We start from the raw sequence: 26907 nt of genomic DNA, 5'->3' as shown, positions 1-26907 counted from the left end.
TTGTGAAGTTTATTAGAGTTGCCTGGTTTTGTATTTGGGGCGGAGAGAGACAGAAGATTTCTGGTACTCCAGCCAGTGAACCCAGCCCAGAGAGGAGAGGAAAGGCATGAGACATCCAAACTTGTAACTCTAAGGAGGTACCATGGTGGAATTTCAGTGTGTGTGTGTGTGTGTGTGTGTGTGTTCAGGTTATTATGTCATGTCAAAAAATTGTCATTTAACACAAAAAGTTGATATTTTTCTCAAAAAGTTTCAAAGCCACTGTTTTCCTTAAACAATCTGATTTAGCTATTACTACATGTCCAGGGTTCCTTTCAGCTATTAAAGGCTTCCCAGTACCCTTTTTCTCATTCCTCTGCACTGTCCTGCTCCCAGCCCATGCAAGCTTTCAAACTGGCATGTCTACACTGCAACACTATTTCAAAATAACCAGTGCTATTCCAAAATAACACAGTCTGTGTCTATATAGCAGGTAGTTATTTTGAAATTGTGTCTGAATACTGTCAAGCTGGAGGCCTTCTTACTTTGACTACTGTATCCCTCATTGTACGAGAGGCAAAGGAAGTTGGAGGAAGAGTGCTCTATTTCGAAATAAGTGCTGTGTAGACACTCTCTATTTCAAAATACAATACACAATTGACGTAACTCAATTTGCATGGCTTATTTCGAGTTAAGACGTGCAGTGTAGATGTACCCTAATTCACCAGCCATCTCCTATATAAGCCCTGGGTTCACCCTGGCTTATCTGGTTTATTCTCAGGAACGGCTTCCTACAATCAGCCTTCTCCTCTTCAACAATATCACAATGAGGCTCTGTGACATCACAGTAAATTCCACAGAAGTTGCTGCAATGCCACCCATACTGTCTGGTGACCTCACTGTAGGGACTAGGGAATTCAGGAGAGCAGTACAGAAAGACTGATGTCTAGCAGTAAAAGAAGGCTTATAGATATAGAGGTCAAGATTCCTGCATCCCACTGCTGATTCTGCCACCAACTCGCTCTGTGATGCTGGTAACTCCTGTAGGTCAACAGTTTTCCAAAAGTGGCCACTGGTTTTGCATCTTTTTATTTTTAAGCACCCAATGTCAGACAACTACAACTTCAGTTTTGGAGATGCGGAACCTTCACGGAACCCGCAAACTATAGCTGGTATCTAGCATGAGGCCCTCTGAAAATCAGGCCTGCCGGCCTTTCAAGCCATGTACCCAAACATTAAGGTTACCAAAATCGGTGACCATTTCTGAAAACCTTGGCCTCCACTGCTCTGGCCTCAGCTTCCCTAGTTGTAAATTAAGAACCACCCCCTCTCAAGCAGGCTGGCAGACATAAGAGTATGCCCACACTGCAAAAACCTCCCCATGGCAGTAAGACTCAGCGCTTAGGTCAATTGACTCAGGCTTGTGCTACCAGGTATAAAATAGCAGTGTAGCTATTTGGGCTCTGGCTGGATCCTGAGCTCTGACAACCTCTCTCCTCACTCAGTTTCCCAAGCAGGAATGTCACTTCATAGCTATTTTTAGCCCCAGAGCCCAGATCTCTCAAAATCAGAGTCAGTTGATCTGTGCTCTGACACTCACTGCTTTGGGACTGTTTACACTATGTAGAAGTACCCTAAATGTTTGTGAAATACTTTGAGGTTCTTGGAGAAAGGGACGAGAAAAGGACAATGCATCATTGCTAATAAATGGCCAGGAGGAGAGATCTAATCAGGAAGGAGCCTGCTCTTGCCAACACACAAACACTATAACAATTAACAACAATTAAAAACACAGTGGGGGGGAGGGAGGAGGAATTATGCATCTCATGAATTATATTCTAGCGAAATGTAGTTTTTCAAGCCCTCAGGGGCACTTTAAAGATTCTTGGCTTACAGCATGTCTCCTATGTGTATAAAAATACAGAGGTAGCCGAGTTAGTCTGTAACAGGAAAAATTTTAAAAACAACAAATAGTCTTTAAGGTGTGACTAGACTAACAAAACATGTAGATGGGATCATGAGCTTTCATGGGCAAAACCCATTTCCTGTACCCACGAAAGCTCATGATACCATCTACATTTTTTTTAGTCTTTAAAGTGCGACTAGACTATTGGTTGTTTTTTAACTTTTTCCTGTATAAAATTAGAGAAGCAGAAATGCACCTCTAGGATCCAGACTTGTTCTCACTGAAATCTGTGAATGAACTCCCTCTGCTTTCTGTAGGAGCAGGGCTGAACTCTTAACAGCTGGGTGTGGGTGGCAAAACAGGCATAGAGCATTTGGAAATACACTGGCCGTTAGAAGCATCATTTTCAGCAAGTTTCTCTTCTGGAAGGTTGGGTTGTAATAATAAAAGATTCAGCTCTTATACAGCATGTTTTAGGAGCAAAACTCAAAGCACTGTACTAGGAGGGCCGATATTATGGGGAAACTGAAGCACCAAACTCTACCTAAGATCATGCAGCAAGTCAGTAGCAGAATCAGGAATGAAAGTCAGGTGTCCCGAATAAATACCTGGTCCAGTGCCCAGTCTGGTATATCACATTGCTAACTGTAGCGTCCATGAGATTTTATTTCCTCTTCCCTTTGTCCTTTTCCAGGCTCCTGTTCCTTCCCTTTTTGTTTCCGCATGCTTTCTGTCTACGTCTCATTTTCTCCCCCGCTCTTCTGCCCTTCTTTTACCTCCATTTCCTTCTCCCCCGTGCATTCTTTCTTTTCCTTTTCTTTTTCTAGCTGGCATCCTTTTTCTCTCCTCCTCTCTCCTGACCATCATTCCTTGGTGACCCATGGGTCTATGTCCTGGAGAAGGCTTTAAACCAGGGGTGGGGAACCTTTCTGGGGTCAGGGGCCGCTGATCCACAGAGAAATCAGACAGGGACCACATAAGTGAGAAACCACAAGAACCCAAACAAACAAAAGCAAACTAACAAACAAACAAAAAACCCCTCACTAATGTGACCTGCCACTGAGAAGAAGAAAGGCACTCCCCACATTCCCTCAGACACCAGAGGCTAGCAGTCCAGGCTAGTACATTTTGTGTGCTCCAGTCCCATGTTGGGGCAGTGGGAGGCTGAAGCACAAGAGTGGTCTCCCAAGTGCTGGGAGGGAGATCTGAGCCTCGGGGGCTAGATTCAGGCAAGTCGGGGGCCACATCCAGTCCCCCAAAACCATTTGACTTGCATCACTTCAACCTGTACATTGCACCAAATATAAAACATGCACATAGGTACTTACCAGTCCACCTGGACTTCAACATCTCTTGTCTCCACCTTGGTTGGCACGTCACCATTGAGTTCCGTACTGCCGCTCTTCAGGAGTTTCAGGACTGGCTCTATTTCTTTTAGTAGCTCATTGTTTTCGACCCCACCATTCAGGCAAGGATTGATGCTGGCATTGTCCCTTCCTTTCACAGAGTCCTCGCCTTTGGTGCTGGCAACCACACCATTGATGTGCACAAGGGACTCTGCTTCCTGCCCGTTCCCTCTGGCCCATGTCGAGCTAGCGGAGCTCATGAGATGGTCTGCACCCTGCTGCAGGTCTCTGCTGTGGATGCTTGGATGGGTCAAGTCGACTGCTTTTGCAGCTGGGCATAAAGGTCTGGTTACTCTAACAGTCTTTGGCATCCCATCACCAGCAAAGGTGGTCTCCAAGTGTGTGGTGAAGCCCTCAGGACCTCTCAGGATCAGAACCACATAGGTCTCCGAGGCGATGCTCCTCAGGATTTCCAGGGCACTCTCATAGCTCACGTCCACCAGTGGCCGGCCATTGACAGCCAAAATAATGTCCCCTGCTTGGATGAGGCCACTCTGCTCAGCTGCCCCTCCTCGGATCAGGTCGGAGATGATTACTGGGGGCTTGTTGACACGTTCCTTCACCAGGAACCCGAGACCCCCAACCTTGCGCTTAAAGAGTCTCACTGAAATGACATTGGGCTGTATCTGCTGCACGCTGAACACATTCTCTTCCATTGTAGCCCTTGGTCTTCTAGCCTACTACCCAAAACCTCTAAATGCTCTGAGCACAGACTGGTTTGCTGCTGAGCCGAGCAATTAGCTGCTAAGAAGAGAGCCCAGCTTCTCTCTGCTTGCAAGGAGGGACCTATTGGCTCTGGAATGACTTGCCTGGTTGCAAATTGTGCAAAGCATCAGTTGTTGTACATCACTTCCAGCTCTGTCTTCGGCAGCATAATCTCATTCATTCATCACTCCCTCCTCCTTCGCTTTTGTAAGGGAATGACTCCAGCAGCCCAGGTAACCTTCACTGGGACAGCGCAAGCGTGTCACCAACAGAAGGCTGGGCCGAAGGGAGCAGGCACAGAACTAAGCATCTCTCTGATGAAGTGGGGTGCAGGGACAAAACATTAGAGAGAAGATATGGCAGCCTCGAACCATCCCTTGATCCTGTGCTTGGGAGCTGGCTCACTTCACAGACATCTCCGCAGATTAGTTTTTAGGTTCTGAATATATGTGGTGCTTCCCTGTCTGTAAAGGGGGATTTAAAAAGAGAGAGAGAGAGAGAGAGAGAGAGAGAGAGAGACATGTGAGCTTGGTCAGAGCTAAGCATGGGCCCGGAGAGAGATATAAACGCCTCAGACACCCAGATACAAAACATTCAGGATGAGCATCCTCTCCAGAGCTGTGTTTCAAAGCCTGGCTGTATCCTGAAATCACCCCAAACTGCATTTTCTCTGTCCCTCTGCAAATGCTCCCATTACCTGGTTCTTCTAGCTTAAGAAGAACAGACGTGGAATAAAGACCTTGTAAGGAAAATAGGGGGACAATTATTTGACTGGTGTAAAGCAGCATAATTCCATTGATTTCAATGGAATGATATCTATGTGCACCAACAAAGCCTCTGGCTCCTGTTCTTTAAAGTATCTTCATGAGCCAAATTCTGCTTGGCAGAGATGACTCAGGGAAGGGCTACCCATACAATGCCACAGCTTCTCCTGTCTGCATCATTCACCTATCTCTGCAAGAGGCAGTGGCTATGTTAGTGGAAGAAGCCCTCCTGCTCATAGCATGTTGTCTACAACTGGGGCTTAAGTCAGTAGAACTGCATCACTCAGGCATTTAGATTTATCCCATAGTTGGACTTAAGTGTTTAGGGTAGGTCTAGCCCAAGGAGCATCCTACACTTGGTTTTTTATTTAAACAAAACAGCAAAAGTAAGGGAAACATCAACCTTCAGTTAAAGGCAATATTAACAAAATGTCAGTTTCTTGTCTGGGTTTTTATAAACTTGTTTGCACCTTATTAAGTACTAAAAATATAGTTATAACAATATTATCAGTAAAAATGTTTTTAAAATTATGTTAAGAGTTAGCCAAACAATTTCAACAGGTTTCCACTTTTGTCTCCCAAACATAACCAAATATCATTAAAGTTTAACATCCTCAAAATATTTGCATAAACTTGTATTTAAAATTAATGTTGGCTTAATTTTTATTCTCTTTCTCTTTTAAGTTAAGTTAAAGGAAAATAGTGGATGTTTATATTTGTGCCTCTAACCAGTGAAACTGGTATCACAAGCAAACTAACTTAAAAAAAAAAAGATTGGGTAAAAATTCTAACATTAACTCTTTTGCTAATACAAAAAGCTCTTCAGGGAAAGCAGTGCAACTCATAAATCTATTTAAGCAGTTAAACATTATATTTGGGATAAAAGATTAGTAATGCACCTCAAATAAAAAATGAATATATACATGCAAAAATAGCAAAAATAAACTGTGCTTTATAAAGAACTCAGCCTGTTATACCGTAAACACAGTAAGCGAGCAAGTGTATTAAATTTGGGCTGCTAAAGATAAGAAAAATATAAAAACAAACACAAAGCTTTAGTACATTAATTAACTTAAGCTGTTGAAGTGGCTTTGCACATACCAACATCCCGCCTCCCAAATATCATATCCCCAGGCATCAAAAGATATAAATACACAGTAAAGAAAAATAAAGGGCTTATAAATTAAAAACTGGTCAACCACATGTCCATCGAGCACATATGAACAATTAAGTTGGCAATCAACTAAAAAACCATTAACTGAACCAGGCTAACCTGTTATCTAATTTAAAATATAGCTAATATGTAAAAGCAGCAGTATTATTATGGTATTATTGCTGTATTGTTGTATTCTTGCTGTAGATCAGTGTTTCTCAAAGTGGGCTGCAGGCTTGCCTTTGGGAAAGCCGTTAATGAGCCTGTGCTGTTTTGTTTACCTAAAGGGTTTGTAGCCACGGAGCCTTACAGCTCCCATTTGTTCCGGTTCATCATTCCAACCAAGGGGAACTGCGAGGCTGTGGGTCTGGATGCTGTTGGCAAAGAAACTGAAGCGGCATGCTAGTGGCTTTCCCAAAGTGGGCCCCACACTGAGAAACGCTGCTGTAGAACATTTACTATGTGCGTAACTTGCTTAACTGTCTAATCAACACAAAGTAAAATAAAATCAACAAATAAATAATAGCAAACAGGAAGGCCACACACACACACACACACACACACACACACACACACACACACACACACACACACAAGTAAAAAAAAAATTAAGTTACACTTTAACTACAGATTGGGTAAAACATTTTCCTGGTAATACCAGTTATACGTTGGGGTCAGTCACACGTCATCCTAAGTAAGGCACATGTTATTCAAAACAATCCTGTTTGGTGTCTGGATACCAATGCTAAATCCTGGCATAGCAATATTTAATAGACTGGTTACAGTCCTTCCATTCAGTAGGTTATCTGAAAAAACAGCATACTTAAAAAAACAACTGAATCTACATCACTTACAGTGTATCAAAGTAATGGGACCAATGCAACAGGGAAGCTAGCTTTGCCTGTTTCCTGCTCAGTTAAGTTTATCAAAGGGCAACAACCAGCAACAAGGATAGTCTATAAAATAAATGGGAAGTACTGATTAGTTAACTAGTTACAAAACATTTATATGTAAAGGCTGCATTTGTATCATCACTTCTCAACATTTTTTTTAATCTCTCTAATAGGAGTGAATTGCTATCTGCAGCACTGTAAGGGCCAAACCACAGCACCAGACTGAAAAAGAATTGTTATGCTTGAATATGAGGTGGTGTTATTAGTACATATACATACTACACATGTATCATTTTACACACATATACATACTACATATGTAAGTCTCAGAGGGGAAGCCAGGTTAATCTTTATCTGCAAAAACTACAGAGAGTCCTGTGGCACCCCAGAGACTAAAGGACGAATTGGAGTGGAGTTTGCAGAGGTATGGTATATGCACCATATTCAGATTACTCAGCTATTTTAATTATCTAAAAGTTCCTCTAAGACTCAATCACAAAACTACATACTTCAGTCAAAGACCCAGGCCTAACATGCCCAGGACCACCAAAAGAAACGACATATAACTGAAAAATAAAATCTGTCCAGCTGTACTACAAAAATGTGCAAACCGAGAAACAGACATGGCATGAATGTGTCAATGGTAATATAAGGTGGCCACAACACAGTGTTTAACTCACTGGGTTCATCTTCATTCCATGTGTATGCTTTTCCAGGACAATACATCCTCCCCACAAAAAGACAAGAAGTGGGGGGCTGTAGTAGGAAGAAAGCCTGATGCACAAGCCCTATTACTAAAGGTCTCGGATGAGGCCTGAGCTAAAGCAGTGGTCAAAACTTTGATGATATAAAGCAAAACTAGCAGGCCCGTGCTCACAAAAATCTGACAAGAACATTCCTAAAGTCACATTTTCATTACACAGAAGATCGATGCTTCTGCAGTCAATCTTCTGGAGTTTGATTTAATGGATCTAGTAAAGACCCACTACAGTATATCGAACTCAGAGGGCATCCCTGTTGATGCCAGTACTGTTGCTCATCACAAGGAAAAATGAAGCAGATGGGAGTGTTTGCTTCTGTTTACCTCCCTCTTTGAGACTGCATGGAAACTCAAATTAAGGTACATCAACTCCAACTACATAATTAACACAGCTGAAGTTGTGAATCTTACTTCGACCTTCTCCTGTACTATAAACTTGGCCTAAGAGGTGCTAAGCACAGAGCGCTCATGTAAGTGCATTCCAGAGGACTGGTACCAGAAAACCTCAATACTAACACATTCCCTAAAGATAATAGGATACGCTGACCCATTCTAAAGAGAAGATCAGGATGACAGTGTAATAAATAGAAACCTATGAGCAGATGGGTCTTAACTGTCCACATTCAAGTAGCAGTACATGTTTGTATTAATGTATAAAAATAAAGTCTCCAAAAAAATGTCTTCTCTGGCTGAGAGAACAATGGACAATCCTGCAACTAACTGAGCTTGTCCATTGTCACAAGCATGCAGGTTAGTGTACCTGTAACCACCAAGCTGGGGCATTAGCACTGTGCTTCATTGCCAATAAACCTAACCGCCTTCCTTCACTAAAAACTAAGCCTGTAGATTAACTGGGCAGTTCAATCAGCGTGTGTCTAGACTACAGTTTTGTTTTTTTTTAAGTGGCCTTTTTTAAAAAAAAATCCCTGCATCTAGACTGCCGCGTTCTTTTGAAAGTAAATTGAAAGAACGAGGCAGTTTTTTTGACCGTGGAAAACCACATTTTATGAGGAAGAATGCCTTTTTTCCAAAGTGCTCTTTTGAAAAAAGTCACTATGTAATGCAAACTGTGCTTTTTCGAAAGAGAGCATCCAGACTGCCTGGGTGCTCTCTTTCGAAAAAACGACTTGCTTTTTCGAAAGTACTGGCTGTAGTCTAGACGCTCTTTTTCGAAAGAGGCTTGCAGACTGGACGTAGCCTCAGAGGCTGCAGTGCAGGCCATCTGGCCAAAGTCAGTACAGCACACCGAGAGAACACACATTTAAACACACCTCCTTTCCATGTGAACACTGAGCCTGCACCGAAGGGTAAGAAGAGTGAAAATGACAAACAACCAACACAACTTTATTTGGTTACCCTCAGGTCTTCCAAAGGGTACATAATCTTATTTACATATTTGCCTAGTTTTACAACCGGCCACAGAAAATTAATTTTTTAAGACTGGTTTATACTGCTTTGATGGGGTGAGGAAACCCCGCACTAGCAGGGAGACCGCCGAGAGGATGGACATGGGAGAAGGCTGGGCTCTCACCAGCACGGCGGGAGAAAAAGTGGCAGCTAGTGGCTGGTGCACGTGCGTCCATGGGGGCTGATGCCGGGACACAAGGGACCGTTCCCAGAAGTACGGGGCAGCTCAGCTGGGTAGGGAACAGCAGGGATTGGACGGAGGGAGACAGGCGGACCTGTAAGAAGGGCGCAGCGGGCCCAGAGGAGGGGCGGGCATCCAGAGGCGGGGAGGTGGGGCCACTCAGACCCAGTGAGCAACCTAGGGATGAGCCTGTACCCGGGTGAGGTCTTAGAGGGGGGTGAGGAAAACCCAGGGTAGGCAAATGGAGCCTGAGGGCTGATGAGTTGTGGCGGACAACCCCGTCAGTCAGGTTGGGGAAGAAACTCCCCATCTTAAGGCCCTGGGTTGGGATGTGGAGAGAGGGTGGGCCCAGGTCCCCCTCACTCCCCTCAGCAGAGCTGGTGTGTGTGGAACACGGCTTACGGGGCCAGAAAGTGAGGTTGAACCCCGTACGGGGGGAGGGAACTGAATCCCTAAATGGGGGAGCTCATCTCCTTACAACTGCTCTATATATTAGAAGCTGAAATGTAAGTACAATATATATATTCCAATTATTTTATAATTTTATGGTAAAAATGAGAAGGTCAGCCATTTGTCACTAATAGCGTGTGGTGACAATTTTTGTGTGTGTTTATGTCTGGTTGTGTAAACAAGTGGTTTTCAGGTAAGGTGAAACGTGGGCATACATAAGACAAGTCAGACTCCTGAAAGGGCGACAGTAGTTTGGAAAGGTTGAGAGATGCTGAATTAGGTGACAGCTTCCCACCTTAATTTATGCAACTTACTCCTTGACCCACCCGCTGCAGGCAACTCGACTACCGGTGGAGCCAGGTGTTACTTAGCTGGAGCAAGGGTATATCATCTAGTCCCAATTCATCTCCTCCTTCACTTTATTGCAAATCAAAAGTGTTCCTGCATTAGATGCCACTTTAAGGAGGAGACAGTCCAAGAATCCGCTCTCACTGCCTATTCCCTGAAATTCAATTTTCAGGGAATGGATTTCAAAACAAACTAGTTAAGAACATGAGAACAGCCATACTGGGTCAGCCAAAGGTCCATCTAGCCCAGTGTCCTGTCTGCCAACAGTGGCCGATGCCAGATGCCCCAGAGGGAGTGAACAGAACAGGGAATCATTAAGGGATCCCTCTCCTGCCATCCATTTCCAGCCTCTGACAGACAGAGACTTGGGAAACCATTCCTACCCATCCTGGATAATAAGCAGGGCTCGACAAATCTGCTTATCTAGTCGCCCGGGGCGAGTAGATTTCAGCCCCGCCCCGTTCACTGGCAGTGCGTGCGTGCACAGTGCAGGTCTGGCGCGTGCGCAGTGCAGGCGAGTGGGTTTTCGCTGCGGTTGTCGAGCCCCGATAATACGTATTGATGGACCTCACCTCCATTAATTCGTTCCCCTAATAGAAATCACCCACAGCACACCCAAGTGCAGTGAGTTTATCAGTCTCAGCTCCTGCCCAACCCAAGGGAAGTGGTGTGTTCTGGGCTATTGCTTTCTGCAGCTCCGATTGTCTGGGAATGATGAACCATGGCCAATGAGAGCTGCAAGTGGCTGTACCTGCGGACGCGCAGGTCAATGGAGCTGCCAGCAACCTACCAAGGACTAGTCCTGGAGAACTGTATCTGGCCCACGGGCCACTTATTGCCCACCCTTGCCATAAGTGAGCTGTTCCCACGAAGGCTCATGATCCCATCTACATGTTTTGTTAGTCTAGAAAATGACACCAGACCTTTTGTATTTTTTTTCTGTACAGACTAACTTGGCTGCCCCCTGAAGCTACATAACTGGTGGTGTAATTCCCCGCTCTGGTAGCATCCAGGGGTGGATCTATACCAACACATTCCCTGAAGATAACAAGCTCCAGCAAGCCCACTGAAACTAGCAGGATGGTGATTGCAGGATGGACAGTGGCTCAGGATAGCTCCCCAAGCACAGCCCCACCTGAGATCCCAAAGCAGAGCCAGTGAGTGTTAGTCTGCTCATGCTGGGGACTACATCCACTCTCCCCCAGCTGTAGTGTAGACAACCCCTCTGCGAGAGTTGGGGCTTGTCACACAGTGCAGCAATGAGCACAGCAGGGGTGTGAATGTTAAAGTGCACCAACATGTTGCACATCAACTGGCCCTTCTAGGCCCTGCTGGCATGCACTAAAAGTTCCTTATAGCATATTAAAATAGTACTGTTGAAGCAACACTAGTGTCTGTTTGTGTCCTTTATTGTGCAAGATGTTGGTGAGCTGCAGAATTCACTCATCTTGTGTACATTGCTGTATCGTGTAGACTAGCCCTCAGCTTCTAATGGCCTACACTAGATTTAAAAATAGGACAGAGGCTCCTGAGTCAGCTAAATGCTTTAACAATTTCCCCCTCCACTCCCAAGTCCTGACAGTTTCATTTTAGTTGCAACTGGAACTGGAATATTAAAGAGCTGCTTTAAGGCAGGATTGGCTGCTTCACATGTGGGCTGCTGTTTGCGCTTCGCGAGCTCCATGGAATGGAAGGATTTGTATGTCAACGCAAATGGTCTTAGGTCCCCATTCTGGGCATCTGTAATTCCTGAAAGCCAGCTCATACTCAGCTTCTCTTCTCCCAAGTGCACAAAGATAAGAGCCAGCAGCCTGCCAAACAGCAACCTGTTGGCGGGACTCAAGTAATTGTCATGCTTTGCAGAGAAACAACCATAGGGACAGTTGGAATGACCTTCACTGTGTAGACAGGGGAAGTAACACAGCCCTCCAGATGGCCATGAGGACCTTGCAGCAATGGTGAAAGCAGGCAGGATCTCCAGGGCCACATCCTGGCTTAGGGGAAACCTACCAGCATGGAAGCAGCATCCCAGGAAGGCATCCAGGGAGGAGCCAAGTCCCAGCTGGCACCCAAGGAGCAGAGTCCTGGCTTGCATATGTAGCCGCAGCTCAGCATTAGCTCCTTCTCTCCTACCTAGATGCACAATGAGCTCTCTGGAAGGCAAAGTGATTTGCAATTCAGCCCAAACAAATCAAAAGGGCAAAAGAATAAAGGCTAATCCAGTCTAGTCTCAAGGGTTCACTGGCTGGAGCCCATCCAATGCCAAGAGATTTAACCCCTTGGCTCCGCTGTCCAGCCCCTTCCCACTCTGCAGCCACGGGGGAAAAAGGGTAAACTTTGCTAGTGCTCCATTGCCAACTGATGGGCAGGCCTGGGACCATTTCTCTGGTGGAGTCATTCCAATCCTGGGGACAGCTAGGCCCTCCCTGCTCAGGGCAGCTTACTCAGCGCGCAGCAAAACATTTGCGCAGAAACATGATTTTGTATTTGAAAAGGGTGAGAGGGCAGGTGTGTGTCTGTGTGTGTGTGTGTGTGTGTGTGTAAAGTAATTCACATGGGACGGGGCCTCCCACGACATCCCCCTTCCCACCTCCATTTCCAACATAGCACTGCTCTTTACTCTCAGGCTGAGCTTTTCAAAGCTGCCTAAGGGAGTTAGGGACCCTTATGCCATTGATATTCAATAGGAGTTGGGCACCTAATTCTCTAGTCTCTTTTCAGACCCTTCGCCTCTGCTTTCCCAGGATATGATTCAAGGACAAAGTGCAAACATTCCCAGCCAAGCATCTATAGTAGTAGAAGTCTGCTTGGCCAATGGTGTTGCTTCCCTCCTTGGCTTTGAAGGGGGAAGTTCTCCCCTCTTTTCTGCAGCATCACCCGCCACCCCAGACCACTGCGTTTACACCAGGGCGGGATGGGCACACAACTGAAAGGGGGGAATATATCCGAGAGGAGGCCTCTGTTCTAATATCAGCAGCACACCTCCCCCCGCTCCTCCTCCCCTGCAGCGTGATGCAGGCAAAGCACCCTGCACTCTGTCTCATGCAAAGAACTGCAAAGCAGTTAAAACCAGCAGGGAGATCAAGCAGAGCAGCTCTAGGACATGGGCTGGATATGTTGCTGGAGTGTGGGTTGTCCAAGGCAAAATCATTTTCATCTCACGACTGCCTTTGCTGCCATTCCTGAGCAAGGCGTGGCCCATCAGGGGCAGATATTTCCCCTTTCCCGTCAGAGACCAGCCTCTGAGCCAAGCAGCCGGAGGGTGTTGAGTGAGCTCAGCTCTTCCTCGGAACCAAACGAGGCCATAAGTGCAATGAGTTGGCCTAAGGGAAGGTCTGAGGACACGTCTTTGAAAAACTCCTTGTCTTTGGTGGCAGGGAGAGCAGTTGGGGACAAGCCATTCAGACTCAGCATCGACTACCACGGTTGGGGTGGGGTTAAGTCATTCTTCAGCTCACTGGAGTAGGTCTACATTGCAGCTAAACACCGGCAGCTGGCCCAGGTCAGCTTACTAGGGCTCCTGGGATTCAAGCTGCAGGGCTATAAAACAGTCATGTAGACATCTGGGATGGGGCTAAAGCTAGCCTCTGCGACCCCCCCCCTTGTGCTCCCACTTTATTCTAACCATTTTAGGGTGTGTCTAAACTACATGGCTCTGTCGATGGAGCCATGTAGATTAGGCTGATCGGCAGAGGGAAATGAAGCCACGATTTAAATAATCGCAGTTTCATTTAAATTTAAATGGCTGCTGCGCTGAGCCAACAAACAGCTGATCAGCTGTTTGTCGGCTCAGCGTGCTAGTCTGGAAGCTCCTGCGCCGACCTGAAAGCCCTTTATCGACCTCCCCGTTATGCCTCGTAGGATGAGGTTTACTGGGGAGGTCGATAAAGGGCTTTCATGTCGGCAGGGGAGCGTCCAGACTGCCCCGATCTGCCGACAAACAGCTGATCGGCAGAGTGGGGCAGCCATTTAAATGTAAATGAAGCCGCGATTATTTAAATCGCGGCTTCATTTCCCTTTGCCGAACAAATAAATCTACATGGCTCCGTCGACGGAGCCATGTATTCTAGACGTACCCTTAGTGTCTGTACCTGGCATTAGTCCTGTGCTTTAGGACCAGGTGATGTGGACCTGGCCTTGACAGCTGTGGAGTCCAATGCTCCTTTTGGACCATAGGGTTATATTCCTTTAATACCCCCCTTGGTTCTCTCTGCAACTTCACCAGCACCAGGGAAACTAGACAGATTAACACCACCTTCCTCTCCCTTCCACAGTGTCCATTACACACAACTAGCCCAAGGGATACTACCAGAGCTGGCCACCGGAGCAGCGATACAGCCGGGTTTGTGGCTGCTGTGGTCCGGTACTGAGGTTATATTTTACCTTCTTCTCCCACCTCGTTGGCCCATCAGTCTCTCTCCTCCCCCTTTCCCAGTTCAGAGCCTGGTTTCATTCAACTATTGTATAAGACCTGACTTGCCAATGTACGAGATCAGAAACAGGAGGTGCCCTCTGTGTGCCTCTTCCATTCCCAGGATCCAATTAATCCCTATGCTCCTCTGTAAACAACGTTCAATACATTCCTATGCACCAAGACTTTGAGGCAGGAGGCGAATGAGCCAGGGTTCATAGAATCATAGAACCATAGAGCTGGAAGAGACCTCAGAAGGTCATCAAGTCCAGCCCCCTGCTCTAGGCAGGACCAATCCAAACTAAATCAACCCGGCCAGGGCTTTGTCAAGCCAAGACTTAAACACCTCTAGGGATGGAGACTCCACTACTTCCCTAGGTAACCCATTCCAGCGCTTCACTACCCTCCTAGTGAAATAGTTTTTCCTAATATCCAACCTGGACCTCTCCCACCACAACTTGAGCCCATTGCTCCTTGTTCTGCCATCTGTCACTACTGAGAACAGCCTCTCTCCATCCTCTTTGGAACCTCCCTTCAAGAAGTTGAAGGCTGCTATCAAATCCCCCCTCACTCTTCGTTTCTGCAGACTAAACAGACCCAAGTCCCTCAGCCTCTCCTCATAAGTCATGCGCTCCAGCCTCCTCATCATTTTGGTTGCCCTCTGCTGGCCACGTCTTTTTTGTAGTGGGGGGCCCAGAACTGGACACAATACTCCAGATGTGGCCTCACCAGTGCCGAATAAAGGGGAATGATGACATCTCTGGATCTGCTGGCAATGCTCCTCTTAATGCAACCTAATATGCCATTAGCCTTCTTGGCTACAAGGGCACACTGTTGACTCATATCCAGCTTCTCATCCACTGTAACCCCCAAGTCCTTTTCTGCAGAACTACTACTTAACTGATTGGTCCCCTGCTTGTAACAATGCTTGGGATTCTTCCGTCTCAAGTACAGGACTCTGCACTTGTCCTTGTTGAACCTCATCAGATTTCTTGTGATCCAATCCTCCAATGTGTCTAAGTCACTCTAGACCCTATTTCTGCCCTCAAGCATATGTACCTCTCTCCCTAGCTTAGTATCATCCGCAAACTTGCTGACGGTGCAATCCATCCCCTCATCCAGATCATTAATAAAGGTATTGAACAAAACCGGTCCTAGAACCGAACCTTGGGGCACTCTGCTAGAAACTGACCGCCATCCTGACATTGAGCCGTTGATCATTACCCGCTGGGCCCGGCCTTCTAGCCATCTTTCTATCCATCTTACCGTCCATTTATCCAATCCATATTCCCTTAACTTGCTAGCAAGTATATTGTGGGAGACTGTATCAAAAGCCTTGCTAAAGTCAAGGTATATCACATCCACTGACTTTCCCACGTACACAGAGCCTGTTACCTCATCATAGAAACTAATCAGATTGATCAGGCATGACTTGCCCTTTGTGAATCCATGCTGACTATTCCTAATCACTTTCCTCTCTTCCAAGTGCCTCAAAATGGCTTCCTTAAGGATCCCTTCCATGATTTTTCCAGGAACCGAGGTAAGACTGACCGGCCTATCATTCCCTGAATCGTCCTTCTTCCCTTTTTTGAAGATGAGAACTACATTTGCCTTTTTCCAATCATCTGGGATTTCTCCCGACCTCCACGACTTTTCAAAGATAATGGCCAAAGGCTCCTCAATGACATTTGCCAGCTCCCTCAGTACCCTCGGATGCATTAAGTCCGGACCCATGGATTTGTGTACGTTTAGCTTTTCTAAATAGTTCCTAACCTGTTCTTTAGGCACCAAGAGCTGTCCATCTTCATCCCATCTTGTGTCACTTAGCGCATTAGTCCGGGAGCCCACCTTGTCCGTGAATACAGAGGCAAAGGAAGCATTGAGTACTTCAGCTTTCCCCACAACATCTGTCACTAGGTTACCTCCTTCATCCAGGAAAGGCCGCACACCCTTTTTCATCACCTTCTTCTTGTTAACATGCCTGTAGAAACCTCTCTTGTTATCCTTCACATCCTTAGCCAGTCGCAATTCCATTTGCGCTTTCGCCTTCCTGATAACCCCCCGGCATTCTTGAGCTATACATTTAAACCCCTCCCTGGTCATTTGTCCAAGTTTCCACTCTTTGTAAGCTTCCTTTTTGTGCTTAAGTTCACCAAGGATTTCCCTTGTAAGCCAATCCGGTCTCCTACCATGTTTGCCTCTCTTGCTACGTGTCGGGATGGTTTCTTTCTGTGCCTTCAATAAGGCTTCTTTAAAATACTGCCAGCTGTCCTGGACTCCTTTCCCCTTCATGTTAGCATGAAGGGTTCAGAGAGTCTCTTAGCTTCTGCACTCCACAGCCATATAAGCAGAGGGGGGGAAGAAAGACTTTTGCTTTCTAGCCTCTGACATGCTGGCTAGGTCCAGAGGGCGACAAAAAGCAGGCCGAGAAGGGTCCCATAATCATCTCTGCCTCTTCTCAGCATCTCATTCTTCTCATCCTTCCACAGGAAGGAGGCCATTATTGCTAGCAACAGGGAGTGGCAGTCATCCACAGAGTTGCTGCCAATGGGGCAGGGAGAATGTCGCACCATCACATGCAGGGTTTACACAGTTTGGTTCAATTGCTCTCAGCACCCCACTCTTTGCATTATTCCAATATCACTGCAGTGGGGGCTGGTTTGCAAGGGTCTGTCTCATGGTGAGAGGGAGAGAGGGGGGAGACACACACCCCTTCTGGGTAGCCAAACATGGGCACTTCCCTGGTTTCATCTGCCCCCAGTTGGGGTGACTCGAATCAGGGAGGAGATTGTGCCTGCTGCATTTCAACAGGGACACTGAAGCCATAGCAGGATCCAAGGTTGGTGGCAGCAAGTGGAGGAATTTCCCTCAGACTGTTTCTAAGCTCACACTGTCCGGAAGCCTCTTGTCTGAGGGTCCCTTAATGGTGATTCTGCTCTAATGCAGCTGCTTCTGCTTAAAGCAACCAGCCCTGCTATGGAGTCATCTCTCTGAAGGTCTGTCCATTGGCTATGCCTTAGGTTATCTCCACCTGGGCTCTCTTGTGGGGCTGCACACAGTCCTTACACTCCCTCCCCCACCCAAGAACATGGGGTGGGGGGAATGCGTAGGAGACACGCTAGCTTAGTAATAGGAGTGTATACAAGACTAATCAGTGTGCATGCCAAGTGAACAATGCAATTGTGGAGGCAGATAACCCCATTATTAGCGCTAGTTTACACAGCAACAGTACTTAGCTTGTCAGCGCCTCGGGGTGCAATTGTCTCTTTGCACAGTGCCTAGAACAAGGGAGTCCTGGTCTGAAACTGGAGTCCCTAGGCATGACTGGGACAGAATCACTGATATAGAGAAACAGAGAGCTATTCCCAGACATGGACTGATCTAACCCTTGCATGAGAGACAGGTAGTTATGTTCATTATCCCCATTTAGCGGCAGGGGGTGAGGGGAAGGAGGAGAAGAGCAGACACAGAAGAGACCAGATCCTGATCTCACACTGATCAATAATTCCCATTGAAGTCATGGGGGGCCATAGCAATTCACAGCGTGAGTGCCGGGCCTGGTGAATTTCACGTTGGAGATCCACAGTCTGTGTCAGCCAAAGCGACTTGGCCAAGATAAGGAAACAGGAGCTTCTGACTCCCCAGATACCTGTCCAAGCCACTATATTGCATCTCTGAAGCCTTAAGAACCACTTCCAAAGATCTTTTGAGACCATGCAAGGCCAAATTTTAAGAAAATCCCCGCATCTATCTAGGCACCTTTATGCAGTGGCCATTACCACCATGTATGGTAAATGTATCCATCTGCGGCCACCCACTTTCAAGTGTCAGGCACCAGCAGGCACCCCTGGGGCACAGACCCATGTATAACTCCATCCTGATCAGCATTTTTTCAGATTGCACCAAAAAGCCAGACTTTCTAACCAGGCCAGCACCTGTATTTTGCTTATCCTTCAAAGGCTCTGAGGGTTATCACACAGCCCTTTCTATGCAAGCAAGCACACTTATTCTTAAGGTCAATGCATTATAGGGAGAACGTTAAAAACAATAAATGAAGATCCACACACTCAAAAAAAAAAACCAACTTACCATAGATCACCCCTTCTCCCAGCGCCAGCAAGTGCTCTAGTAGGAATTAGTCCTTTAAACCCCAGTGTGATTGAATATACCCTTTGTGTCTGCACTCAGCTATTGCAATAATGTTTGTAAAAGGTATGCCTGGCTATATATCATTTAAAAACTTGGTTTGCTGATCATTTGAAAACTCAATTCATTATTATCATGGCATAATGTACCGAGCAGTGTTATCGGTAGAGTTTCACACACAAGCTGAAATTGTGACTAAAAATGTTTTCCAGGGAAGTGTGGGGATCAGCCAAACCAGTTTCCCAGAGACAAAGAGCATGCTGACACCTCAGCCACATTCCCAGTAGAGTTTCACTCCCACAGCGCAATGACAGCTGCTGGATGAGAAGCACTTCTGGTAGGAAATGAAGCCCCTACGTTCAGGTGTCTACAATGAGCCATTAGATACTGAGTTCTAGCAAAAAAATCAGACCCATAGTCCTCATTATCTCCAGTCAAAATTGTTTGCTTTGGCCATGGAGGTGTCAATGTTGCAATATGTTCCTTTCTCTGTCCATCATGGAAAGCTGTGTAAGAAACGTATTTTGAGACCACACTCAAAACAATCTTTGAACACTGCAACAATAGTTTAGAGGCTTTCACATCTCCCAACCTACTAATTTTTAGGTGTTTCCTATAGAATTATAAAGTGCAGCAAGAAATTAAACAGATCTTCCAATCACCTGCCAGAAATTCGTGCAAAACCTAGACAGGTCTGTTGTTGGCTTGGCATCCTGCGGCTCTGACAGGTCATCAAGCAGTCAGAATGAATTACGTGTATGTCATAAATCCAGTATATCAGACTTCTCCTTGCTTTTCCCCTTATGCAACTTTCCCAATCTCTGTACAGGCACCCTAGGCTGGATTCTAATCTCACTCATACTGGTTTTACACTCATGGTCATCTACACTGTCCTGTTTTGTCACCAAAAACTGCCTTTTGGTGACAAAACAGCGAGAGCGTACACACTGCAATGTGACTTTTGTCAGGAAAAACACCTAGTATTGGCAACAAAAGTCTTCCAGTCCTGAAAGTTTTTTTGTCGTTTCCTCTCCCTTTATTGTCAACAATGAGCCAGCATGGACTCTGCTGTTTGTTTTGTCCAGAGAACTGGCTTCTGCCCGTACCCCACAGTGCCTGTTCTGATGGCTCTGCTCAGAGTTTTGCCTCTGATGCCCTGCAGGCATGTGCCCCTCCCCTTTCAAAGCTCAAGGAAGTATCTGACAGCTGAGTGAGCTGCTCCGCTAGGGGAACAAACAAAAAGAGCAAATCACTGGAATACTGCCGTTCTGCCCTGCACTAGGGACACAGCGGCAGGCAGACTGCTGGTGCTGCAGGGGGGAGGTTGGAGAGGGCTGTGTTGCTTTGACATTCCTCAGCATGGAGAGCTCACAGAGCTGCTCATGATACTGCTTCCAGCATTGGAGAATGCTGTGGGAAAATGCTGAGAGAAACAAGAAGTGCAGGGATCAGCTCTGCCTTCCTACAACACTGCACTGTGGCTTACTTACCCACTATGCTTTGTTCTCTTTGTCAACAGGGGAGCTCCAATGGCTAGGTCTACACTGAGTTTTCTTGGCAAAAATATGCTAATGAGGGACTCATTTGCATGAGTCATGATCTCATTTGCATATTTTCTGCTGGTTTTTTTTGCTGGGTTTTTTGTGCAAAAACAAGCAGTGTGGACGTTTTCTTTTTGCACAAAAGCCCCTTTTTCTGCAAGATCCTTATGCCCCCCAAAAAGGAGGCATGCCGATCTTGTGGAAAAAGGGGGTTTTGTGCAAAAAGAAAATGCCCACACTGCGGCTGTGTCTACACTGGGCCACTTATTCTGGAAAAGCAGCCGCTTTTCCGGAATAAGCTGCGAGCTGTCTACACTGGCCGCTTGCTTTTCTGGAAAAGCAATGATGATTTAATGTAAAATCGTCATTGTTTTTCCGGAAAACTATGCTGCTCCCATTCAGGCAAAAGTCCTTTTCTGGAAAAACTGTTCCAGAAAAGGGCCAGTGTAGACAGAACAGTAGTCTTTTCCGCAAAAAAGCCCTGATCGCAAAAATGACGACCAGGGCTTTTTTGCAGAAAAGCGCATCTACTTTGGCACGGACGCTTTTCCGGAAAAAGTGCTTTTCCGGAAAAGCATCCTGCCAATGTAGATGCGCTTTTCCAGAAATACTTATAACGGAAAAACTGTTCCGTTTTAAGTATTTCCGGAAAAGGGTGCCAGTGTAGACGTAGCCTGTTTGTTTATGTGCAAAAACCCCAGTGCAAAAATGGATCAGCAGAAAATATGCAAATGAGATCATGACTCATGCAAATGAGTCTCACATTAGCATATTTTTTTGCCAAGAAAACTCATAGTGTAGGAATAAGGGATCTTCCAGAAAAGGGCTTGTTTTCCGCAAGATCCCATCTAGACTGGCGCTTTTCTCCGGCAAAACCGTGAGCCGGAAAAAAGCGGCACCCATGTTCATGCAAATGCTGCGGGGGATATTTAAATCCCCCGCGGCATTTGCAATTCCGACTGGTCTCATTAGCATCCCTTTTCCGGAAAGGGGTGCCAATGTAGACACAGCCATACTGTTTACAACCAGGAGACACTCCACTGAAGGGAATGCTTGAGGTTTCAGGGGTCATCTTCTCAATCTGCTTGTTAACACATGCCCATTATAAATGCTTTCTTAGAACACAGAAGATCTCATTAGAGGCCATTCCACGTCAAGGAGCAAAGACATTTTTTCAAGGAAAAATCAGAGGTAGCAATAAAAAACACCAATTCCAGGCACTTGGTCCAAGAGGGAAGTCTAAGGAACAGAGTAGAAGGCTCTAAGCAGCACAGATTGGTTCACGCATTAGCTACACTCATGCACACAGCTCACAATAACCTTCAGATTCTACATGTGGTGGAACTCAGATAACTTCCTCCTGAGCAAAGCATCAGAGTCCAATCCTTTGTTTGTAACAAACAATAATCCCGCCTAGCTTCTACAGAGCTTTTCACCCATAGATCTTAGAGCACTTTACAAAGGAGGTCAACATCCTTTGTGAAATTAATTTGTGGAAGGTGCCAGATTGTCAGGCCTGGGGACTTATCCATGGCGCTGAGACAGCATGGACTCAGCACAGCACCTGTTCAGTGTTGGCCCAATAACATACCCCTGACCTCCCCAGCAGGCCCACAGCTAAAGATCAGAACAGTTTAGTTTTTTGTGAGCCACTCAGTCCTCGGTGCCCCTGCACCTTACAGTTTCAGCAGTGAAGCCTCAAGGGAGCTGATCTGCAGCCACATTTTCATTTCATAGTGACTCATGAGTATGCATCAGATGGCAATGGCTGTCAGACACAGAAAAGAGGCAAGGGAATTGCATGGGTATGACAAAGCAGAATCCTGGCCAATGTTATTTTACACACCCCACTTGGTATATTGGCCCAAACACCCAAAATTTTTTAAAAATGGAACATTTAAATATTTTTCTAACATGCTAATCCTCCATCCCTCAAACTGAAAGAAGTTTTGCTGGGACATATCTCTTCCAGAACTCTGAGGAAATAGATAGAAATAAGGAGTAGGAACACCTTCCAACCTTCTTGGGCAAAGATGAGAGGACAAGTGTCTTTTAGTGCTGACCAGATCAGATACTGACTGTGTGTGTGTGGCCTTGGATTTATGGGACTACTCTGTGCCTCAGTTTCCATCTCACTACTATACAGATAAGTTGACCTACATAGCAGAATCACAGTAGATTTCATAAATGTTTACAAAATGCTTGGGGGTTATAATGATGCCATGTGAGTACAAAGTGTACAATGGAGGCATGAAATGGTGCAATGGGACAGAAAAGCTATGTCTACACTACAAAGAAAGATCGAAGCTGCCGCTGTCATTCTTCCAGGGTTCGAATTAGTGGATCTAGTGAAGACAGTTGTGGGGGGGGGAGGGGCTCCAGTTGATGCTGATAACCCTGCTTCCATTAGGAGTAAGGGAAGTCGCAGGGAGAGTGTGTTCCCTTCAACTTCCTCCGTGTAGACAGTGCCAAAAGTAGAGTTAAACTACTTCAACTTCAGCTATGCAATTAATGTAGCTGAAGTTACGTAGCTTAATTTGACATTGTCCCGTAGTGTAGACATGCCCAAAAGGGGCTTCAGGCAGAGGGGATGGCAGGGAAATGAGATACCAATATTCTATGTGAAGTGCATTCTCAGTAGACTGAGTTGTCTTCCTATGTAGGTTGGCTCCTTGCACATGCAGGGCCTATGACCTTTCACAGCTTCTGCAGGTCTCTGTAGCCAGACAGGAACCCCCCTCCCCTCCGTAACATCCATTTTTGCATGCCACAGAGCAGTAAAATCAGGAGGCCCAGATATGCCAGCTCACCCAGTGACCCTGGACAACTGTAAGCAGAAGTAAGAGGGTGGTCGAACTAATCGCTGACCAAGAGGCTGCTGAGGAGTGCCCTTGACTGAAACCCATATTGATACGAACACACACTTGTCCGGGGGGAGGAATGTCCAGTACTCACAATTTAGTTCTCTCTCTTGCAAGTGTAAATTAAGTTGAAACTCCCTTGTAAGAACTGGCATCACAAAGTACAATTTGGACCAGTACAATTTGGCATCTTAGATAAGAAAGAGGATACGGGCCCCTATGGGTATAAAGATGGGTCCAGCAGCACCCTTACTTTGAGTGTCAATCTATCATCTATCTGCTGGTCGGGTTAGGTGATTGGCCTCCCGAGGTTCCACGGTGACACCCACCTTGTATTCATCTTTCCTAGGAATTGAGGGACCGGCCCTGGCCTGATACGCTGGAGCTGAGAGGCACAGAATTGTACCTGGATGTGTCCTTTGTCTTAAGGGTACACATAGACTTAGAGCTCCTTAAAGATTAAGCTGTCACTTGGTACCATTATTTCTATTTTCAATCTTTATTTTCTTTGTAACCATTTTTAAGATCTATATTTGCTAGCAGTTAAGAAATAGAGCAATAGCCATTGTAACCATATGATTTATAAGCTTCTTTAATAAGCCTATAACTGTTTAAGCTTTAACCTGACTCCTTCAGTTGCTGTAATAGAACCAAGCACAATTTAAAAGAACTCCAGCCGGTCATAAGGGACAGATACAAGCAGAGCTGGGTGTTTGGATCATGTCACTTCCAGAGGACAGATCCGTAGGGGCATCTCTCAGTCTTCCCTAGGCTGCCCGCTGCGAAGGGATCATGTATCCTAGCAGTCAAAGTCTGAGGTGTAATAAGCTCTCCCTGTATATTCTGGGGCGTCTGTCAGCCTGTTGGCTGCCCGCCGCGAAGGGATCCTGATCCTAGCGGTCAAAGATATGGACGTTAAACTTCTCGGGGCACCTGTCGGTCTTCCCTAAGGCTGCCTGCTGCGATGGGACTTTGTGTCCCAGCAGTTGAAGACTCGGGTGTATAATACACACATACACACACACACACACACACACCTCTGACCATCAGTTGACAGTCTCCTTTTGTGAACTGAGAGGACAAGTTTTGAACTGCAGCTGAAGTGTTCCACTCATGGAAAACAAAGGAGAGCAGCAATTCAGTCCTAACAGGATGGCAAAACTGTGCTAGCTCTCAGACTTATTAGTACAGCAAAAACACATCATCCATGAACAGTCAAGAGTATTGGTTCAGATAACCATTTAACATAGCATTAAATCTATTAGGGGTCAAATGTTGCTTACTTTCACTGGTGTTAGTGTTACTTGTGTGAATATGGTAAGCAGGATTTGCCTTTGAATGCAGTAAACATATGCTGCTTTGATGGATGATCATCCTCTCACTTTCATATAAAAGAGAACAAGTTTAAATGATACACTAGCCTGTGATTTGTGAGAGCCAGGCTTTATTCCTTGCTTTGCCCCAGGCTGCCTATGTAATCTTGGGTAAATCACTTATCTTGCTGGGCCTCAGTTCCCCATCTGTGAAATAGGGATAATAGCTCTGTCTTGCCTTTCGGTCCTCAGTGGGATAGCCGAGTTAAGTTTTTCCAGTTATAGGCTAACAACAAATAGTCTAGCAGCACCTTACAGAATAAAAAAAGAGAGATGGTATCATGAGCTTTAGTGGGAACAGCCCACTTCTTGTATCCATGAAAGCTCATGATCTCATCTACATGCTTTGTTAGTCTTTAAGGTATTACTAGGCTATTTGTTGTTTTTTAAGTTTTGCCTTCCAGAATGATTTGATAAAAAATTGGAGACAGAGAGCTGCTTTGATATAATAGTAATCAGGGTCACAGAAATACCAGCACACCTCCACTTAAATGGCAACACTCACACACTGTAGCCTCCTCATAAAGAATTGTTGCTATTGATAACAACGGCTGTGATATATTTTAGGATGCAGTATTGGCAACAGGCACACACTATTGTGGTCTAATGAGACCCAGAAGCAATACTCTGACACTACACTGATGTCCAAGCCTGCAGGTAACGAAGGAGGTCAGATCAAGGAGGGATTGTGAACCAGCACTCTTGTATTCTCGTGCCAGGTGGCTTTCATGACCATGAACAACTCAGTTGAAATCTTGGCTACAGTTTCCTTCCCCGTGTGCAAAATGAGGAAAACAGTATTGACCCACTTCACAAAGGCATGGCAAGGTTTAGGCTTGCGACATGCTTCCAGCACCTTGCTGAAAGGTATTAACTCAGGGGCAAATTCTGATCTGCTCACTCCAACCAAATTGTACATTACCCCTTGCCCAGTCCCTTTGGTTTCAATGGAATTATTCAGAGAATAAAGACCTAGTCAGCATGGCTGAGGGTGGCAGAATTGGGCCCTGGGAAAGAGCTAATGGTTAGCGAGGCATAAAAATCAAAACAGCCTGGCGGTCCTTGGTTTTAGAAACCCCAAATCCCACAAAAAACTGATAAGAAAAGCTTTTAGAGTCGCCAGACACATTTTCAAGTAATAAAATCCAGCACATATGGTATTTGGCTGATTTTATTTAAAAGCAAGACAGAAGACAAATAATCTTATGTGGTTTATTATACAGTCCCCTAACTACTCCAGCCATCAGTTCCTGGCTACTAGAATTGGACACACATTAGACACCTGCCCTCAGGATTGGCACTCACTTTCCCCAGCTCTTTACAAAATCAATTGAGTCCGCTCCCTCATATATCTTGGCCATGTTAATGACTTAACATTTTTATGTGCCAGCTTTACATACACAATATTGTGTTGTTTAAACCAGTTTTCAGGGGATTTATATCGTTAGACAAAGCCCCGGAGCGGATAGATCTATGCGGGTTTAATTTTTACAACCCATAGAGCTTCAGTGATTCTGATGAAGAGCAACGGGATGCAACATATGCACAGCTATTGTAAACCTGCATTTGTGGACCTGAAAATGGAGCACTGAAATGATTCACTGACAGTCGTCTGTACTCTTGCCAACTGCTTTGCATTTGTTTGAAATGGAATCGTGTTCAGTGCAATGGTACATATACATAGTATCTATGCCTCTTTGTGACAATCCCAGGGATTCGTCTACCCATCTGGCAAAAATCCACTTTGAAAAAGGTAATATTTCTTTGACAGACCAGTAAACCATTATGAATTTAGTAATTAGTCAATATAGTAAAGGGCAGGAAAGTAAATTGTGTGTCTGGGCAGATACGTTTTCCTGACTGTTTCGCAAGGCTGACTTACACTTACAGATAAACTGAAATTATTTTATTTGCCATTGTCAGCACTCTATGCTTACTGATATTACACCAGTTGTGGCCACCCCAGTATTTGGGGGGACCACTAGAATTTACCTAGCCAGTCCATGCAGGCTGTAGCAGTGCATTTTAACTCTTTCCCCGCTGTGCCTCCACCACACCCAGAATGCTACTGTTACCATCTACCATCCCCAAGCAATCACTGGATGCTTCCGGCCAAGTCCTTCAGTGGAAGCTATGCCTAAATAAGATGCTAGGATTTAATCCTAGGGGTCAACTCTTGCCTATTCCTCCATACGTTTGAGAGCGTCCCGATGTCTACCCAACAAAGTTATTCTGGGATACCAGAGGTATCCCAAAATAGCTACCCCACGGCTTTTGAACACGTCCGCTATTTCGAAATATAGTTAATGTGCTATTTTGCCATCCCTGTAAACATCATTCTACAAGGAGTAAGGGATGGCTCAAAATAGCACTGTATTTTGAAATTTGGTGTTGTGTAGACTGGGCCAAATGACAAAATAAGCTATTTCAAAATAGACTCAAAATAAGCTACATGATCTGCGTAGTGCAAATTGCTTAAATTATTTTGAGTTTCAGGTGCAGTGTAGACACAGCCTGGTAGTGTGACCAGCATGGATCTCCTGCATAGAGTAGAGGGGAAAGAGCTGCAGTGGGTACCTTATGCTTAGATCAGAGGGGAGGCATGGAATGTCTACTGCTATAT

At 45.6% G+C, this 26907-nt stretch overlaps 1 protein-coding gene across 5 annotated transcripts in view; it reads right to left on the bottom strand.

Annotated features, from left to right (window-relative positions):
- Window positions 1-26907, bottom strand: part of NOS1 (nitric oxide synthase 1) — a 174477-nt gene that overhangs the window by 73090 nt on the left and 74480 nt on the right. For all 5 annotated transcript variants that reach the window (XM_075898163.2, XM_075898160.2, XM_075898158.2 and 2 more), the window contains exon 2: window positions 3214-4460. In XM_075898163.2, the coding sequence (XP_075754278.1) occupies window positions 3214-3947 (734 nt within the window). In that variant the 5' untranslated portion in view covers window positions 3948-4460. The remainder of the gene's footprint in view (window positions 1-3213; window positions 4461-26907) is intronic.

Source organism: Pelodiscus sinensis, chromosome Z (genome assembly GCF_052426305.1).
Source record: "Pelodiscus sinensis isolate ZL-2025 chromosome Z, ASM5242630v1, whole genome shotgun sequence".
Lineage (NCBI taxonomy): Eukaryota > Metazoa > Chordata > Testudines > Trionychidae > Pelodiscus > Pelodiscus sinensis.
Note: the sequence above shows the minus strand (reverse complement) of the source record. Positions and strands in the feature narration are given on the sequence as shown.